The sequence below is a fragment of the Platichthys flesus genome, chromosome 13 (assembly GCF_949316205.1).
Source record: "Platichthys flesus chromosome 13, fPlaFle2.1, whole genome shotgun sequence".
NCBI lineage: Eukaryota > Metazoa > Chordata > Actinopteri > Pleuronectiformes > Pleuronectidae > Platichthys > Platichthys flesus.
In genome coordinates, this window is record NC_084957.1 from 12,181,776 (window position 1) to 12,201,045 (window position 19,270).

The 19,270-nt window shown below is 42.0% G+C and overlaps 2 protein-coding genes and 1 long non-coding RNA gene across 5 annotated transcripts; 1 reads left to right on the plus strand and 2 right to left on the minus strand.

Annotated features, from left to right (window-relative positions):
* Positions 1–207: 207 nt before the first annotated feature.
* Positions 208–1,874, minus strand: LOC133967781 (uncharacterized). Its single transcript, XR_009924063.1, has 2 exons — positions 1,548–1,874; positions 208–1,371 (listed from the first exon to the last, which is right to left on the minus strand). It is a non-coding gene; the product is annotated as an uncharacterized LOC133967781 (long non-coding RNA).
* On the plus strand, positions 1,059–6,737 carry LOC133967779 (Golgi reassembly-stacking protein 2-like). The gene is made up of 10 exons (XM_062403437.1): positions 1,059–1,293; positions 3,491–3,571; positions 3,665–3,868; positions 3,957–4,043; positions 4,126–4,256; positions 4,873–5,002; positions 5,097–5,226; positions 5,373–5,429; positions 5,518–5,631; positions 5,970–6,737. Exons 1-10 carry the CDS (start codon positions 1,063–1,065, stop codon positions 6,203–6,205), a joined length of 1,401 nt encoding a protein of 466 aa, XP_062259421.1. The 5' UTR covers positions 1,059–1,062; the 3' UTR covers positions 6,206–6,737.
* A 180-nt stretch (positions 6,738–6,917) lies between these two features.
* On the minus strand, positions 6,918–18,698 carry tlk1a (tousled-like kinase 1a). Of its 3 annotated transcripts, none has more exons than XM_062403435.1 (22): positions 18,516–18,698; positions 15,578–15,699; positions 15,397–15,468; positions 14,636–14,674; positions 14,254–14,329; positions 14,113–14,156; positions 13,824–13,919; positions 13,648–13,734; positions 13,447–13,539; positions 13,197–13,307; positions 12,979–13,115; positions 11,410–11,598; positions 11,211–11,277; positions 10,596–10,693; positions 10,325–10,406; positions 10,146–10,237; positions 9,883–9,972; positions 9,620–9,789; positions 9,388–9,523; positions 8,639–8,750; positions 8,440–8,547; positions 6,918–8,019 (listed from the first exon to the last, which is right to left on the minus strand). In XM_062403435.1, the coding sequence occupies exons 2-22, from the start codon at positions 15,692–15,694 to the stop codon at positions 7,849–7,851; spliced, it is 2,187 nt and encodes a 728-aa protein (XP_062259419.1). In that variant the 5' UTR covers positions 15,695–15,699; positions 18,516–18,698; the 3' UTR covers positions 6,918–7,848. The 3 variants fall into 3 exon arrangements, with proteins under 3 accessions (XP_062259419.1, XP_062259418.1, XP_062259416.1); XM_062403434.1 differs by having other exon boundaries at positions 18,225–18,698; XM_062403432.1 differs by lacking the exon at positions 18,516–18,698 and adding an exon at positions 17,800–18,173.
* Positions 18,699–19,270: the final 572 nt, after the last annotated feature.

Consider the following 19,270-nt stretch of genomic DNA (forward strand, 5'->3'; position numbering starts at 1 on the left):
ACATCCAAAAGCGTGTGTCACACGGCGAAAGCGTGAGAGTTGGCAGCTCTGCATTGAGTTCAGTCTCTATATCGTTGCAGAGTCCACATCGTGATGCATTTAAGAATCGACACATTTCCAGATCTCTAGTGTGGAACGTGGTGAAACTGAACCCTTTCAGGGCCCTGAAAACTAAACCAAACTTATGGAAAAAAACAAATTTAACAATACAGGTCAAAATTGATTTATGTATGTGGGTCCAGATACAGCAATACAGTCATGAAGTTACTTTGAGAAGTGATGGCATTTCAATGACAAGAAATAAAAAAAAAAAATCGAGAGAAGAATACGGAAGCGTATTGTATTCACTTGGATTAAAATAAGTTATGTTTCTTTATTTATTGAGAACTTATCTCGGAATTTCCGAGATATATATTTTTTTCTCAAGAGAATGCAATATGCTTCCGCTTATTTCTAAGCATATTTAGGGTGTTTTTTTTCGCATTTTTTGTACGTCCTACAGCGACCACTACATTATGCAATGCCAATAGCTACTTTCCTTACTGAGGAGTTGGCAACACCGCCTATGTCGCCTGTACATAGGCAGTGAAACAGCTTTGCAAGCGCCCCTGCAAAGCTGTTTCAAGAACATTACTCTTCCATAAACTCAATGATTTTTAACATTATTGCAGCAGTGAAAGGTGTATATTATGAACATATTATATACATCATTTTTTTATCTCCTGTCTACCCCATTCTGAATTTCACTGTGTGGATCAATACATTTTTTAATTATCTTATCGTATCTTATCTTATCTTATCTCTGTTTCATTTTCCATCCGGAGAAGTCTCTGTCACTGGATGATAACACAACAAAGACATATTTAGGAAAATGCACAATCACCAGAATTTGACTAAACTTTTCTGACATTATTGTCTATATAAAAGTACCCTGAGGGCTCGGGGGCCCTGGAGGCAGCTGTCAATCCATCTGTGCAAAACAAGAAAGATCAGACCTGTCTCTAATTAAACCAGGAGGAGTGAAGTCCCGTCCTGTCGCCACTGAGCCGCCACAGAGAAGTGATGCTGCTGCTGCTGCTCAGGAGCGGAAGTGGAGGCGGTCAGGAGTCAGGACATGCCGGAAACACAGCGCTGCAATACGGACATGATCTGGAGGAGAGCCGCTTCCCGCAGCTGCTGACACCCCGACACACACAAACACACACACACACACACACATTCGTGGGAAACATGGGGCTCTCTCAGAGCGTCGAGATCCCCGGAGGAGGAACTGAAGGCTACCACGTCCTCAGAGTAAGAGACGGATGTTGCTGTGTTCATGTGTTTACTCTGTTAGCTGCTGGCATCGAACCTGCTGTTAGCTGCAGGGACCTGGAGGAGGAGGAGGGGCAGACATTAGTGTTAACAATCCCTCTGGTGGAAATGAACCAGCTCAGGTTAATCCAGTAGAAGTCGTGTGATGGGCGACCGGAGAGGCTCCTGTAGTTTGTCAGCCATGTAGCTCGTGGCTAGCAGTAGAATGAAGCGTTGCGGTTCACGCCCCTCACCTGTAGACCTGGAGAAACGTTCACTCTCACGTAAACCTCACATGTGTGCGTGTGTGTGTGTGTCTTTCACGCGGCTCGTTGTTTTACGTCGCGGCTGATTCGCCTCACGCTTGTTAACAGAATCGCTGTTTATGATCGATTTGACACCTTTATTGACATGCGCATGCGTAGTGTTTGCGGACGTGAGCGGACTTCCTCTCGTGTCAGGGCCCCGTAGGGCGAACTCCTCTGTGTCACGGTGTGATAACCACAGCCTGTCTAAAGAGTGATAACCTGGATGTTGTCTCGTTGAGTAACCGGAATAACAACATTGCTTCTGGAAAAAGGGCGTGGACCTCCCACGTGAGGATTTCAAACAAAAATAACGTTTAGCTTTCCCATTGATGCCTCCTGCACCTCCCTGCTGGTACAGCTGGGTGAGGACGTGTGGCCTCCTCTGGACGAGACGCATTGTGTTGCTTTGGACATAATCTTCAGTTGTCAATCTTCTGTTACTGTTTCATAGTATTTCACAGTCCCACGTTGCACACACACTCTTTGATATCAGTACCCTAAATGTGCCTTGTTTTATTCATGGAGGTCGGTGAATTATTCTCAGAGACTAAATGTTGAAGGGATTGTTCACCCAGAAATGAAAATCTACTCATCATCTACTCATCTCTAATATGCCCTCTGACAGAGGGCTGGTTGAAGTGTCTAAGTCCACAAAACACTTGCAGCCAAATCAAATTCAAATACAATACATCATAGTGTCCATAAAGCCCCAACATTCAAATTCATTATTTACACCATGTTGTTAGCCAAAATGTCCTCTGTGATCCACGTGTGAACCCTTTAATGACAACACACGAGCAGTATGGAGGCATTTTATGTTGTCTTTTCTCTTTATGATTGAATTAATTAATCCCCAATTACTTCAATTGTATTGGATTTGGCTGCAACACTGTTACCCCTGAAACTTCTGTGGACTCAAACCCTAGATGAGTAGATGAGTGAGTAGACACTGAGTGAATTTTCATTTCTGTGCCAAAAATGTAATGTGTTCCTTCCCGACCCCACCGCCTACAGAATTCCATGGTAATGTATCTAAGGAGTTTTTGCGTAATCCAGCAAGTTCAAACAAATGGGGACCAAACCCCAACCTCCCTGGAAGAGAAAACAATCTGTGGTTTGGAACTTTAAAAAGATGGGCAGATATCACTGCTGAGCAACAGTCCTTGTAGCCAGTTTGGTCTTTTTAACAGACGATGATTGACATAAACAATTGTGAAAGTTTGTTCTGAGGCGGTGAGGCATGGTGAAGAGTTCTCTATTATTGAGTTGTGGGGATATCTGTTGGTGGAAACTGGAATCAGGCAGATACCTTGAGATCAGTGTGTGGGACGGAAAAGTTGGATCTTTCGCATCCATGTTTAAATTGTTGCTGTTTATTTGGATTCATCACTTCACTCTAAGCAGCAGTCAACTCCGCGAAGTTAAGTTGTTCTGAAGTTCAAGTGTGGCATCCGTTAAGGAAATGCAGTAATCAAACTGGGAGGGCTGCTCAAAGAAGCAAGATAACCAGTTAACGCAGATTTATTTCATGTCAGAAATATTTTCTAGGAAGTGTTATCGAGTTATCGTGATCTGTGCATCAGGAAGGAGAAAGACTTCTATTACTACAACACTAAACCTACTAATGACATGATTAAAAATGTTTTGATTGATTATTGTTCTTATTTCAGTGATAAATTGTATTTTGTTGATAATTACTTTAGTACACTTTTGAATATAGATTATACTACAAATTGTGTATCTTCACTTTATTCTAATGTAATTATGCTAAAGTTTTGAGTGCTTCTTCCACCACTGCCCTTTGCCTTTATCTAAGAATGAAGTATTTCACATTAAGGTCTCACCCTGTAGGCTTTATTGTCCTATCTCTACGATGCTGTGTTTTACAGGTGCAGGAGAATTCCCCTGGTCGCCAAGCAGGCCTGGAGCCATTCTTTGATTTCATCCTTTCCATTTGTGAGACGAGGCTGGTGAGTTTCCCATCAGAACATTAACCACCTGTAGCTGCTGGACCCCGCTTCCCTCTGTCTCATACGTGATGTGAATGTTTGGACCGCCGACAGAGCAGAGACAACGACACCCTGAAGGAGCTGCTGAAGGTGAACGTGGAGAGGCCCATCAAGATGCTGTTGTACAGCAGCAAGTCCATGGCAGTGAGGGAGACGACCGTCACACCCAGCAACATGTGGGGAGGACAGGGGCTGCTGGGCGTCAGCATTCGCTTCTGCAGCTTCGAAGGAGCCAATGAAAACATCTGGCACGTTTTGGTGAGAGGTGCAAATAACAAAGCAGATGCGTCAAAAACAAGTCAAAGATGAATGCGAATGAGTTACTTGATATTTTTTTGGAGCACAGGAAGTAGAGGCAAACTCACCTGCAGCCCTGGCTGGTTTGAAGGCCCACGCTGACTACATCATAGGAGCCGACACGGTGATGAGCGAGGTACTTTGCAGATGCTTGATGTCGCGCTAGTGTTGTCGTGAAGGGGACAGCGAGTCACCGTGCCTCTCTGCTTTCTGAACAGAGCGAGGACCTCTTCTCCCTCATTGAAACCCACGAAGGGAAGGAGCTGAAGTTGTACGTCTACAACACGGACACAGACAACTGCCGCGAGGTCATCATCAGGCCCAATGGTGGATGGGGCGGAGAGGGCAGGTATGACCATCGTCAAGGAAATCCTCTACCCGAACTGAACCTTTTTTATGAAACCAATCAAAGAACACAATGATTTGTCTTAGGCTCATACAGGGACATAAAAGCATAATGTTTCAGGCACAGTTGTTAAATATTTGCTTCGACTGTGACCAGGAATAATTAAGTTTAAAGCCTAATTTTACACGATATAAATGTAAAATATCGTACAGATTTTTTTCCGCTTCTGTCTGGAATTAGTGTTAATTGTTTTAGTTGTCTTTATTTTGATAACTCGATTTGTTTTTGATTGTTGTAATTCGGTAAGGATGACAGAATTTATTTTCGATTTTTTTGCTACTTTTCTGAAAACAACCGTGCAAATTTGTCATTTAACATTTGGTGAAAAGTTTTCTTTAATCCTGTTTAAAAAAAATAAGAGAATCATATTTTTCTAGTTTATGCCAATTTCTATTAGACATGCTGTTTTTAGATCTCGTTGCTTTTATTAGTAAATGTAGAAATCAATATTTCCCTCTCCATCGACACATGGCCTTAACATTAGTGTTTGTGTGGAAACCATCAGTGACTGGGCAGGATTTTGAATTGCTACTATACCACACGATTTCTCTCACCTCAGTCTAGGTTGTGGGATTGGCTATGGCTACCTGCACCGGATACCTACTCTCCCATTCGTAGAGGGCAAGAAGTTCAGTTTCCCTGCAGCGACTCCTGAGGAACATCCTTCACCTAAAGATGGCTTCACAGAGGTATCATCACTTGCATCCAAAGACAAACTTCATTTTGATATCATCTTGGTTCCCCATGTCGTGAGCATGAGCTGAGACGATGTCTTGTCCCCAGGTCCATCTCTCTGCCGTCGTTCCAACCGTTCCAGTCGCTGTGTCATCGTCTTCTGCATCGACTGGATTAGAGCTGTCTCTCGCCGGCCTGTCGGTCAACTGTAATCCGACCACCGACTCTCTACCGACAGGTATCATCTAACGGATTAACATTAGCGGTTTGAATTATGTGCAGACGACGTGATATTAATTCAAAAAGTGAAAGGACAAAATTACAAATAGTAAAAGTTATAAGCCAGGAGTCCTCAACAATATGTTGTGTTATGACTATTTTCAGAAGCCCCCCCCTCACAAAGCATTCCTCTGTCGGTCAATCCTGCTCTGACAATACCAGGTGAGTCCAAATTATTCTTGTGCTTGTAGCTACTCTCACTCATAACAACATCAAATTGTCTAATTTGTATAAATCATATTTTGTACAGGTTTAATGCATTTACCTGGAGGTCTTCCACCATTTCCGAATTTGCCAAACCTCAATATGTCCTTGTCAGACATTGGCCAATCGTTGCCTCCTGGATTTGGATTACAACATCCAGGTATTGTATTGTTTTTGTTGGTGTGAACTTGGATTAGTTGTAAAAAATATCAAGTATCAAGTCTGTAGTTTGTTATTTTGTCTTAACATAATATGATTTTTAGACCAGGGAAATTATGATATTAGCACTTTAATTCATAACTTGATAGATCACATTCTACCTTTATATCCATTTTTTTTCATATGATTGTCAATTGTTCAGCTGACCAAAAGCTATAGACTAAAATCACACTGTATATTTAACCTCAGAGGTGTATGTAGGCATTGCATTCTTTCATTATGGTTTAATTCCACAAACACTGTCCTGATCTTGTTTTTGTTGTGTTTTTTACGCCACAGGTCTCCCACCATTTCCTCCACTAAACCTTCCCGGTGTGGTTCCTGGTTTCACTCTGCCTCCGTCTGACTTTGTTCTTCCCCCCATCACAGCGAACACATTTGCTGCTGCTACACAATACACATCATCTCCGTCTTCCACCTTCCAGATGAACAGTTCACTGACCAGAACACCAGTCTCTTCATCAGCAACAGCTTCTGAATCAATAAATATCCCAATGTCTTCAGACTCCTCTTAGCAGAGAGCTCCGTTTGAGGATGTCAGTTCACTCTCAAGCCTTTCCAACACACAGTCTATTAGCTGCACTACTCTGTTGACAAGTTGCTCCTACACACTGTTGAAGATTGTGTGAGTACTCCGATGTTTTTCCACACATGCAGCCAAATGGCCAGATATCCTACAAAATGGTTGTCTAAAGAAAAATGTAGCCCCGTCCAGTAGGTTTGACAGTGAGAGAGGGACATGAATGTTTCAAACTCCTCTGCAGAGTAAATTAATCTGTTGCAGGACAACTTAAAAAAATAGGCCACAACTATTTTATAATATGTTAACAAACTTGATGTGGTTTTTCTAAGCAAGTGTGAAAATGTGGCTAACGGTTTCTTCGCATCTTTTCTTTCGGGGTGAAACTACTGAATCTCCATGACTACATGATTGTGATTTCCAGTTTATTAGCAGGTTTGCTTGCTGTTGGCGCCATGAAATATTTAACTGTTGATTTTGTACAAAAAGTATCTGTTTGATTAAACTGATGTATTTTCTCTATCTCACCCGCGGTTTCGTTTTTTTATGCTCATCGCCTAAATTCATGTTGTGAGCATCCCTTAGCGTAGTGATGCAGTACCGAACAAAGCCACATGGGATCAGTATAATCTCAGTCATAAAATTTGGTAAATTCTGGTATACATCATCCTAATATGTGGACGTTAAGTAAACACAGTTCAACGCTATTCAATGGGAGAAAGGTTTCCTGGCATTTATTATTCACTCTTAGCAGAACTGTACAATTTATACCCGAAGTGGAACATAGAGCCCTTGAAAAAGTAAGAGCAACAAAGCAGCCAAATGAAACCACTCCAGGTAACTAGTTTTACATCGGGGAGATTTTTGTTTTGTTTTTAAGTCTTTGTACACGTTACTGCTGCAGCTCAAAATTTGAGAATTCACCTGTACAGCATAAACAGCTTCCAATCTACCTGTTAATTAATATTCCTGCATAGGATTTTATACATTGTAATTTTTTTCTACATTTGGTTACTTTGTGCATTAAAAGTTAAGTACGCTGCCCCGACCTACATGTCACTAGATGCCACCTGTATGCTACAACATTACATTCCCATGGCTAGGTAACTCAAATTAAAGCCTAATATTTGTGGAAAAAAGACAAAACAAAAACATTTTAGCCAAATCAACAGTGAAATCTTTGTAGTTCTACTTAACAATGACTGTCCTCTCCTCACAGTATATGAACTTCTAGCAGCGGAATCATTTGCACCCTGGCAGGACCATGTTATTTAATCTTAACGGCGGGCTGCCAAGTTTCCCTTCGGTTCTTTAAGGCTTTATCCATCTGCAACATCTGAACAGAGTGCACAGTCACTTTTTCTTCAAGGTACGTTGTCAGTTTCAGTGCTTTCGTCGGACCGTCGAAAGATCCTGTTACCCATGTCCTTTTTAAAAAACATCCCTTCACTGTCCCTTCATTTATTAAGTCCAGGTGGGGAAGAAGAAGCCTGGCACGGGTCAGAGGGTGTCAGGTGAGATCTCCCCACCTGTGTCCTGCTCCTCCCTCCTTTCTGGCTGTTGCCTATCCCAAGAGCGGAGCGCTGCGGGCGTAGGAGCAACTTGGTCAGTTTGCCTTTCTGTCACAGTTCGATGGCGTCAGTATGAGATGATACTGGAGGAGGCTGGTCCGGAGCTGCCGGCGCTCATCTGAAGGTTTCCAGAGGAGCTCGACCTCCGCATGTGAGGGAGAAGGTAGGGGTCGCTTCCGAGCTGGTAGACGTCTATGCGGTCCTCCTTCCTGTACGCCAGGCACCGCCTAATGAAGGCCTAGAAGGGGGGACGGGCAGTGTGCAAAATGTCAAGGTCAGGGAGTAGGATATTTTTTTATTATGGAATTTTTTTTTAGAAAAATGAACATGACCTTGTTTTTAAAAAATATCACATTTTTACATAAATCTGTCAAATATCACAGGAGAACACTGGAGCCCGCCCAGTGAGCTTGTGGTTTCTGGTGCATGATCATCACACAAAGCCACAGTGGGACAAATAAACTGTGATGTCATTGTTTCCCCAAATGCTGCAGTTTACATGCACACACAGACACAAACTCTCCTTTAAAATGTGAGCTTTTGAAGGCAATATCTAAATGTTTGTGACTTCAAACACTGTTTGTGTACAATAGGCCCCAAACTGATATGCTAAATATCCACATTAGTGTGGACAGGGCATCAACACAAGTTCACTTACCTTAGCTTCATTGCTGGAAACTGGCTTGACAGGGAACTGGATGTCTGTAGCTTTGAGTATGGTGTTCTCCTGCAGGATGTCTTGTTGTGACTGGTTGTGGCCAAAAGGCTGCAAAGTATAACAAAGCACAATTATCAGGCATGAATTACAAAACAAAAACAAACATTAAAAAGGGAAAGATCTTGTTTTCCCAACTTACCTTTCTTCCATACAGACACTGGAAAAAGATAATGCCCACAGACCAAACATCCACCTTGTTGGAAATCTTTGGAGGCTCTTTACCCACCACAAAGCATTCAGGAGGCAAGTACCTGACCAAAATAAAACAAGAAATGGTTTAGTTAGTACAAACCTCCATGTCCAGTGATGGTAAATAACTTTATTAGTGCTGTAATAACGTACTAATCAAAGATACTCGTGCTCCTTTAACGTCTCTAATTCCTCCCATCTACTTTTTTGTCCAATGCATTTATTGGACATGTTAGTGGTTACGTTTTGAATCAAGATCTTTATATTGCAATCCTGTGCATAAATATGGACAACATGGCAACTGCAGTAAAGGCCATAAACTACACCTCCGACATGCAAGTGGAGTGGACCAAAAAAATGAAAGTACACGTTGTTTGAAAGATAGTTTCTGTCATTTTAGGTAGTTCTCACACCAGTGTCTGTTCAAGTGTGTGGTTTAATTAATGTCTGATGCTTTTAAAAGAGTGAAACATCAAAGTTGATAGGGGACACTGACGTGTGATTGGTCGTGCGTGTGTCTCTGCGGTACTTCCCTGCTGTATGGTCAGCTATTTAATAGGATGTAGATATTACTTTTATTACCCCATTGTTAAAAAAAAAAAAAAGAGTTAAACCTGAACCCCTGTCAAACAGCTGCAACATGAAAGTACTGCCTACATGTAGTTTAATGCATGTGTATGTGGGTTGTTTTGTTCTCACCAATAGGTGCCTGCACCCTGTGATGTCAGGTCCATGCCGTCCACACCATAGTTGTCATCATCCATGATTTTGGACAAACCAAAGTCTGTGATTTTGATTTCCCCACAGGCCGTGCCATCCACCAACAAGATGTTACCTGGAAACCAAAAGACAACAAGTCAGCACAGTGTTGTTGATGAAGTAGACACTGTCGAAAGTTGTTGGGGGGGGGGGGGGGGGGGGAGATATGTACCTGGCTTAAGGTCATAGTGAATGATTGGGGGTTTGATGTCATTCAGGTATTTTAGTGCATTCACAATCTGCATTACTATGGACCGTGCCTCCTTCTCTGACATTAGCTTATGCTGCTTCAAGTAGAAATCCAGGTCGTTGCCATCGCAGTACTCCATAACGGTGCAAAATCTATCGAATGGAAAACAGACGTGATCAGAATTATAAACGTGATGTCTCACAGCAACCAAATGAAAGGTTTCGTAAATGCATCAAGTGACTTACGTGTCTGTGTCCAGTGAGAAGTAGTCGAAAAGTTTCACGATCCGGGGATGGTCCAGTTCCTTGTGTATTCTGTACTCCCGACATGCGTGCCTGTGGAGCGGGGGGGGGGTTATTACATGTCCATTCGTAACCAAAGCGGGAAAGTGCAGATGCTGCACTGACACTCAGATACTGAGGTTTATAGAGAGGAATAACATCAGAAGAACTTGTTTAAACGTTCGATGAATAATGAAAGATGGCATAAAGCAGGTGAAGTTACATACTTGTGATAGTTCTCCTTTTTCTCTTCTCTCCAGTTCTTGTTAAGTTGATGGATTTTCACAGCAGCATATCGTTGCTCAATCAAGTCAAAAGCCTGAAGGACACAAAATAACGATGGCTTATAAGTGAAAATAAATTGTCTTTATATTGAAACCTACGATATTAACATCTAATGACGTACCTTGTAAACTTCACTAAAGCCTCCTCTCCCTAACAGGTACAGAAGTAAATATCGTTCATTCAACGTTGGATGATCTTTGAATCTGGCGATTGAAAAAAGAAAAAAGAAAACAAAATTACAGATGGAGACACAAGTATCAGACAGATTCTTCAGCATCACCTATACCGTCTCATGACAAACGGGACAGAAGTCAAGAAGCTCCTTGGCCTTGTGAGTTTATCATGTTCCAGTGGCAATGCAGTAACTGTCAAAGACATCGATTCAGACTCACTGTGAGCTGTCTTCATTGTTTATTCTCTTCAGCTCCCGAATGTGAAGGTTGCGCACTCTCTCCAGACGCTCCAGCTCCGCCTGGATCTCAGCTTCTTCCTATAAATGATTCAGATGCACAAACACACAAAAGGCTCAGAAGAAACTTCAGAGTACTGACTACAAGGAGAGGAGCTCATCAAAACCCACTTGTGCACAGTTGAATAGTTCTGTATTAAATATTAACGGTTGACTTGGTACAGAGTCTGTCAGGGGCTGTCTGCACGGCTTACTCATCGGGAAAACAATGAAGACGTCGACAAACGACAGGCTAACTCAATCCTTAGGGGGATTCACACAAAAGCAGCAGCAGTTCAGCTCAGGAAACAGGAGAATCAGGCTGAATATGTTCAATCATTCTTATAAAGAAAAAGTTTTGCAGCATTTAATAATTTACTGACTCCAATTAGGTCTTGCCTTCTAACTGTGTAAAAACTCCCCATTATAGAGGTCCTGGACTAATTGATCAACTCAAGAACTACGTTTATAAACAAGCTCTTATGTCACCATACACAGAGAAGCAAATTCCCCACTGGACAGATAACAAAATGTCTGCCTGCTTGAGCAGCTGACAAACCTTCTTAAGATGTCCGAGTCGCAGCTTGAAGATCTCTTCCTGTTCATGGTACTCTGCTAGTGTCAGCCTAAACAGGAAGAGAGACATATGGAAAAACAGTCATGTTACATTTGCATTACAACTGCTGCTGCAAGAGATTACTGGTAGAAGTTATTTGGACTGCTCTGATATCTATGATTAACAGGAGTCCAGGACTTACAGCTGAGGTAGGCTGGGTTTTAGAAAGGGATCATTTTCTGCTCCGTTCACTGCCTTGGTTTTGCGTTGCTTTGGCTCCGAGTTTGTGGTTGGTGCTTGGGAGTTGCTAGAGGATGAAGGTTTCCTCTTGGCAAGAAGTTTTCTTTGCCTCTCGATGTCCTCTCTCTGTTGGTTTATACACTCTTGCTGCCTTTTGGTGGGAAAACCGCAACTTTCGTTAATTAAGCAGTTTCTATAGGGGAGAGCGGGTTAATGTGGGACATCGGGTAATGTGAGATACCCCCTGTATCTAGGCAACGGAACACATTTGTGGTCATTTGACCATTATGTTTTCAAGCCCCTCCCATTCCCCCCTTGCCATGAAGGAGAAGTTGGTGCTGGTGCTGTGGAAAGTATGTCTTGCTTTGAACTCAATCCACTGTTGTGTCAAAACAAATTGAATCGGGTAAAAAAACTTATATCATACATGTTGGTGAACTTCCAACATATAAAACTATGTGATTGATGCTAGCTGAAGATTAGCCTGAATTGCTAAGAGATGTTTTTTCTAAAACAGTGGCTGTGGGGTAAAGTGGGACAAATGCTGTGGAGCACAAGTTAAGTTTAGTCTTAAACATAATTTAGTGTTATATTACATTATATATGTTTTCTTTTTAATGTCATAAACATTGTAGAAAAGCCATCATGCCAGGAAACTATACACCAGGAAGACAACCTGGGGCCAAACACCCCTCACAGAGATGGAGAGTGCAGCCGCTGATGTCATGCAAGGAAAGAAGTCCTTAAGAAAAGCTGGAAGGGATAGAAATATTGATAAGACAACCCTCAAAAGATTCATAAAGAAAAAAGAGAAAGGGGAAAGTAAAATCAGTAGCCTGGGGTGCAGTAGCTGAGGTAAAGAGAATATTCATCGATGAGATGGGGAAATTAATGGGAAAAGTGTAAATCTTACTGATATATCATTTTAGCTCGCCTAGATGGGAGCAAATATAAAAAATGTCCCACATTACCCCGCTATCCCCTACTTGTGTTCCATTCATTGTATCTATAAAGGCCCCACCAAGGCCCAACTTGGCCCCATGTGAAACCAGATATTAATTTAAACAATATCACACACTCATAAATATCAGTCACCCAAACGTGCCTGATTTTTTCCCCCTTTAAGGTAAATGGCTTTGGCTTTTCTATTTATATAGCGCTTTTTTAGTCTTGATGACCACTCAAAGCGCTTTACAGAACAGTTCTACATTCATCCATTCAAACACACATTCATACAGTGTATCTATTCGCATTTAGTTATTCTAGCCATTCAGGGTTCAGCATCTTGCCCAAGGACACTTCGGCATGCAGATGGGTGAGACTGGGGATCGAACAGTGACAGTGCTTCAAGCTGAGGAGGTGATCACAAGTAGTAATGTGATCTGTGTGAACTGTGAAAATGGTGGACACTTGATCAGAGTGGTTGTACTGGGAAGCTTGCAGGTGTTTCCAGGTAAAATAACATTTTAATAATAAGCAAAACGAATAAAAAGTATAATCAAATTATTCATTACTAATATAAGATTCTTACTTCACAAGGTTTTGGAAGGCATAACCATCTGTCCATTGTTCTGTGAACGAGGCACCATGTCTCACTGTGGTGAAATGGCCTAAACGTAGTCGATCCTGCATGCTCTTCTCTCGACAAGCCTGCTTCTCTTGAGTGCTCTGAAGAACCAAACAAAACATATAAATATATAACATACACGCTGAGTGTTCTTAAAGGATAAGGAGAAACAACACAATTACCTTTTCTATGAGCAGCTTCTTGCTCATGGTGATGCATTTATTCAAGCGTTCCTTGTACTTTTCAAGTAATTTTTGTTGTTCATCTACCTGTCTCCTGAGATCGCAGTTTGCCTACAAAGCCAGAACAAACATCAACAGTCAGACAAATACTAACTATGCATTTTTCACCAAACACATTTTCATCCAACATTGTCTGTATGACATTAACATCACATGCCAGTCAAGTAGAGAGTAGAGATTTCCTACTCACCCTTAGTAAATCGTCTATTCTGCCCTCTTTTTTCTCAAGGTCAAGGTTCTTAGTGCTTTCAAGGGCAGCCAGTTTTAACACTGTAAGGTCAGTCTAGAGAGAGAAACACCACATTTTAAAAACTCTCTGAGCTCCAACACACATTCAAGAGTGACTACAGGAAGTTACGGTGACTGGACTCTCGTCAGTCGTGGACCACACCTGAACAAATTTGACTGCTAGTTGCTTTGGATGCATCATGTGGTCCCCAAAAGACAGACTAGTGGGAGATGAGCTATTTTGTCTAGCCTGCAACAGAAGAGGCAGCATCGTTTAGTAACGGGACCAAACACAACTAGAGCAGCAAAGGAGATTTTAAGAGTAAGTTTGGTTCTCACAGCAGAGCCCTGAGTGGAGTAGGAATGTGAGTTCTGGGGCGAGCGAAGCACTGGTGGCAGACCTCTCACAGGACTGGACCCATTTCCTCCCTGGAACTAAAAAGGTAAGAGGACACAAACGACATCCCTTCTTAACATTGCAGACCTGCCAGAGGCTCAGTTTAAATCATACTGGTGTTATTAGAAACAGGAATGGGATTATGCCAGATGTTTAATAAAGACGTATTTAACAGAAGATTAACACATCACTTCATATCCATGAACATCTCACACCAAACAGAAAACTTACATCAAAATAATCACTTATTTTGGGTCCTCGCGCAATGGTTTTTCCTGTGAAGGTAAAATAAAGATTTATTGGGTTTTATCAAAATACTCCAAAAGAGTAAAGCAAGTCAACGTAAAACCTGTTAAACACGAAGATGCTCACCTTGGCTGCTCTCTGATTGGATCTCAGGTTTCCTTTTTCTGCCTCTTGGAGTTTCTGGTTGTTTCTTCTCTGGGGTCTAACAAAAGAAGTAAAAAGTAAAAAAGTAAAAAAAAGAAGTAAAAGTAAATAAATACAACAAGCATAAAGTATATACAGTACGTGTTTTGCTATAAAATGTGATTTCTAATGATAAACAATCTTATTTCATCTCATCTTATTAAATAATATTTTATCAGAAAATGAATTAAGCAATTCTCACGCATGCTTTCCATTTTTTGTATTGTTTATTTTATATTATCACTTAACCTAGGGGGATCGCTGCCAACTGCACTGAGCAACACTTGTGAAGCAACCACATTTCCAGATATGATCATTTACTTACCGAATAGGCTGGAGAGCTGCCTCTTTTCACGTCTGAACCCTATAAAGTGGGAAGAAAGAGTTTTAAACAAAACCATGATAGAATGAACCTCGTGGTAACCATCACTTTCTGTTCACATGCGAGTTGAAGACCTTATTGGAAATATGGATCAAGTCCGAATTTCTCACCACTACTTCACTCTTTCCATGACGACAAAAATCCAATCAACTACATGCAGTAAAGGTGTCTGTCAACAAATACAGCAAATGTGTGACTGTATTCTTAAAGGACATTTAGGAGACTTTATCAAGGGGCAGTGAGTTGGGTGTGTTGCTGCAGTGTACAGGAGGACATGAAAATCCAGTTTGAAGCCATGTGAAATGTCAGGACACAACATGGTGGTTGACATCTCATTCTTTGCCCATGCATCAATCTCAGTGACACATGTAAGGACCCTAGGTTAAAGTCCTAGTCAAACTCTATTACAATGGTCAGCTTCCCAAATGAAGGTTCCCAAAGGCATGAAGCCACATGACTGAGTAGTTGATTTAGAAATATATCAGAGCTTTGTAATTCACAGTGTCAGAATGAAAGTGTTCATGTTCATGAGGTGACAGCGTTGGGCGATATGACTCCAGATCAATATCGCGATTTCAAACTTTTACCTCGATTACGATGTTTCAATGTGAAATGAGTCAATCACCTTTTTAGCAAGTTAACCTGCACATACCCACACATTTGTCTAAAAGAGGTATCTGTAAGACAAAGATTTGGACCTTTACCTCTGATTCCTTGTCGCTTGAAGATCCCAGGCTTCCAAAACTGTGATTGGAACATTCATTATTGGTCAAACCCTGAAATAAAAGAGTTACACATTACTTTAGATAACTGTTTTCTAGAAATAGTATTTCACCAATTACTCCATAACAACAAGATAACGGACATTGCTATATATTCACTCACTTTGGTTCCCCCGCTCATGCTGCCAGTGCTGCCCCCTGTGCTGCCGCTGACCCCGCCCATAAAGCGTGCCTCCAGCAGCTCCTGTCTCCGGGGGTCCAGGCTGTTCAGCTCCTCCATGGTGCCTGGGAGGATTAGCAATAATTCACAGTACGCCTCGGTTATTTAAGGATCAGCTTAATTGGAGCCCTTAAATGCCCACTCAAACAAAAACAAAACAGATGACAAAGTAGCGATGAGCTCGAGAGCAGAGTTGGGATAAATCTCAAACAGGTGATAATATTTCCGTCTAGACCAGGATATAGGCCAAATCCAAGCTTATGCCCGATCTCCAGTGGTATTCTCAAGACAGCTTTCATTCTACATCAATGAAGCACTGAAGAGATAAGGATTTTTTTATTAATATTTCACTCCTGTTGCCACCATCAGATCTGCTACTAGCAGCATTATACCACTATCACCAAATATAACAAATCTATCAGAAAAAAATTGTTACAACACAAAATGGAGAGGAGGAGCAGGCCTAACAGTAACATGCATTTCTTCCTCACAAGCTCTATTATCATGAGTACAAGAGCAATGTATCAACTGCTAGGCAATGATGAATACTGTGCTCCTGTGGGACTGTTACATGAGCTCCCTCGGCTTCAGTGCTGCTGCAGACTCTGAGGGGTCTGCCCACCAAACCTGGCTTTTAATGAGACAACCATTTTGAATGTATAAAGGGCTGTGGAGTATAGTGCAGCGGGCAGGGATTTATAAATTCATTTCAGAGAACGAGATTCTAAAATGAGAAATAACAAACAAAAACCATACAATAAAAAACAGAGCCTATTTGTATTAGTTATCCACACATATACCCAATATTAATATCTTTAACTAAAGTATGAATGAATTTTTAAGCTGGGTTGCATGAGACTACAGTAGGGATGCTGCTCATGCATCTGCCCCCCTGTGAGGGCCAGGTAGAAACCGTCTCCTCATGAACTTGCCTGATGATTTTGCAGTATAAACGGCATGATTTCGTGCTCATCCCTGTAATCCTTGTGTAACTTGTATGCAAAAAGAATTGGCTGGTAGATCAACTGTTGCGTTTCCGTAACTTTAACAAAGGCACTAAAATAATTCATGAGGTGTGGTCCCTGAAGGCATTTGACTCTGTTCCTATAAAAACCTTAACCTTTATGAGAGACGCTGTGGCTTCATAAACCTTCTCATTGCGGCTTTTCTGTACAACTTTTTTAATTTGAAGAGACAAGGCCGTAACCATATCTCACCTTTCACCCACAATGTTCATACCAGTTTTACGCCATAAATACATTATCAGCCATGTGGTGCCTACCAGGATTTCCCTTTGTTTCTGCCATGAAGGCCTCAGTGCATGACTATTATCTATTTTCAAGCCCCTGCAGGAACAAGCGGTTGAACCCTTACAGCCCTGGCTGTGGATGTCATTTTGACTCCATGCTGCCTGGCTGAGTGACCACCTGTTTATGGCAGACACTTTGGGAAGTCTTAAAAATCTCTGGCGCAGTATGGGTTGGATTACCTCGATTCATTCAAGGCACCAAGAAAAGAAAAAAAAAAGAGCACATATAGTTGTGACCATACATTAACCCCAAAGTATCATGCTGGTGTAGGCAGCCATCACACATTAATCCCCACTCATTGCACGCAGCAGTGATAATACAAAGGAATGCAAAAGCTGTTTGAATTCTCGAAACTAAGCAAAAGTTCAGCATCATTACAAAGTCCTGTAGAAACTGATGAGGGTGCAACCAGGCTCTATCAACATGAGTGACAGCCACATGAGATCAACAACAACATTACCAAACATGCATCATTTGTATGTGTGTGTGTGTTTGTGTGTGTGCTGCAAAGCCCTAAGGAGCCTTTATCCCACCCATCTTTGTTGTGTGTGCTGGGGCATCCATACAGCCTTCCATCAACACTTCGCTCTTTTAGTTGCACTGAGGTCAAACGAGGCTACCTAGCATTCAGTGCATTAGCATCCCTTGCAGACAGCCAGGAGCATAGTTGCAGTTGACGTTAGGTGCATGTAGTCACATTTAAAGCTGAGCTATTGCCCCTGTGCAAGGTTGATACGACCACACACACATGCACACACACTGTGAACACTACACACTGTATAATACATGTTAAATGGGATGCACAGCCTGTGCGTTGATCGTTGCATACAACGTAAAGCATCACCAGGAATTTACCCGACATCTCTGCTCGCATGTATCGATCTTGTTCGTCTTTCGGGCAACTTGACTAGTGTTGGCTCTTCTCCTAACGGCAGCGTGCTTTAGAGAAAGATGCACGGACTCCAGCGCTAACCTCCCCCCGGTGTAAAGCTCGTTTTATCGCCATTACGCACGTATATACACGTCCCGGGGTTAGTGCGGTGGCCTGGGCTCGGGAGCACGGTCCTGTTGTCCTCGGTGCTACGAGCTAGCCAAACAGGCTCAATGGACTTTGGAGCCGACGCGTTCTCTGTATCGTTAGCTAGCGAAGCAGGTTCTCGCCATACAAACATTTTCATCGCTCCATTTTTGTTTAGGGGCAATTCCCCGGCGTCCGGCGCACAATGAGCCACAGGGGCGAAAGGGAAAAGACACAAGCGTTTCAAAACGGTTCACGGTACCTTCCCGGGGCCTTCACCAACGCCGCGGTTTGTTGCTGAACACACGGTCCGTGTTGGGGACGTGGAGAGCTGGGACCAAAGATGGCGTCCCCTCCAAACTTCCACTACTTTGGACACTCATCAAGCTACTTTTCGTGTGTAGGTGGCAGCGCGCACGGTGGATGTGCCACGGCTGCGGGGAAATGGAGCAAACGGTCGAGGCAAGGGTGTTTTTTGTTTTTTTTTAGCGCGGACACAGCGCCCGCCGCTGGGTGAGATGATCGAGTTATTGTCTGGTTTTAGGACACGAACCTCTCCACACCTCGGCAGTGCGTCCTGGCTCCGGGGACACCTCCGTCTTCAAGTGGTTCGGCTATGAAACGTCACGCAACGTGTGCAAAATTCTTATCGCGAGGGTGATGCGTGTTTTTCCCCTCACGTCAATGACAACAAGCAGAAAACATGCAAAGATGCGTGCATACCCCAAATCGCTCGCGCAGCACAAATGATCTTTGTGCAGTTTTAGGCTCAAGTTGGGGACTGGTCACTTTTCAGACCCATGAATTAACAAATCTAATTGGTCATATCAAGAAAAGTTATAGAAGGCCACCATAAAAGTTCTGATGATAACCTATATATAAAAAGGTGTGGATAATTGTCTGTGTTACAATGTTAAAAAACAAATAATGTGAAGAGCAAGGCATCTTCAGAATGTTGATTTAGTGATAATGACAACATTTCGACAATTTAGAAAAAAGTATCTGACAGAAACAACAATCTGATGAGTTTGAAACTTTTTTCTGTTGATTTTCATTTCTGAGCTAATTCTTTTATACTAAATCCCGGATTGTCCTAAGTGTAAGGCACGATGGAAATACTCACGTAAATAAGTTTACATTTGAGTTATTAGACCAGCTTTTAGCTGAAGAGTGCGGTATTATGAAATAAGAATACTCATGTTAATAAATTTGAGGAAATTGACAGTCCAAATGTTCTTTTGTTTTTGCTTGACCAAAAATAAATCAATAATAATTACAACACCTTAACATAATTAAGTGAATTGTAAT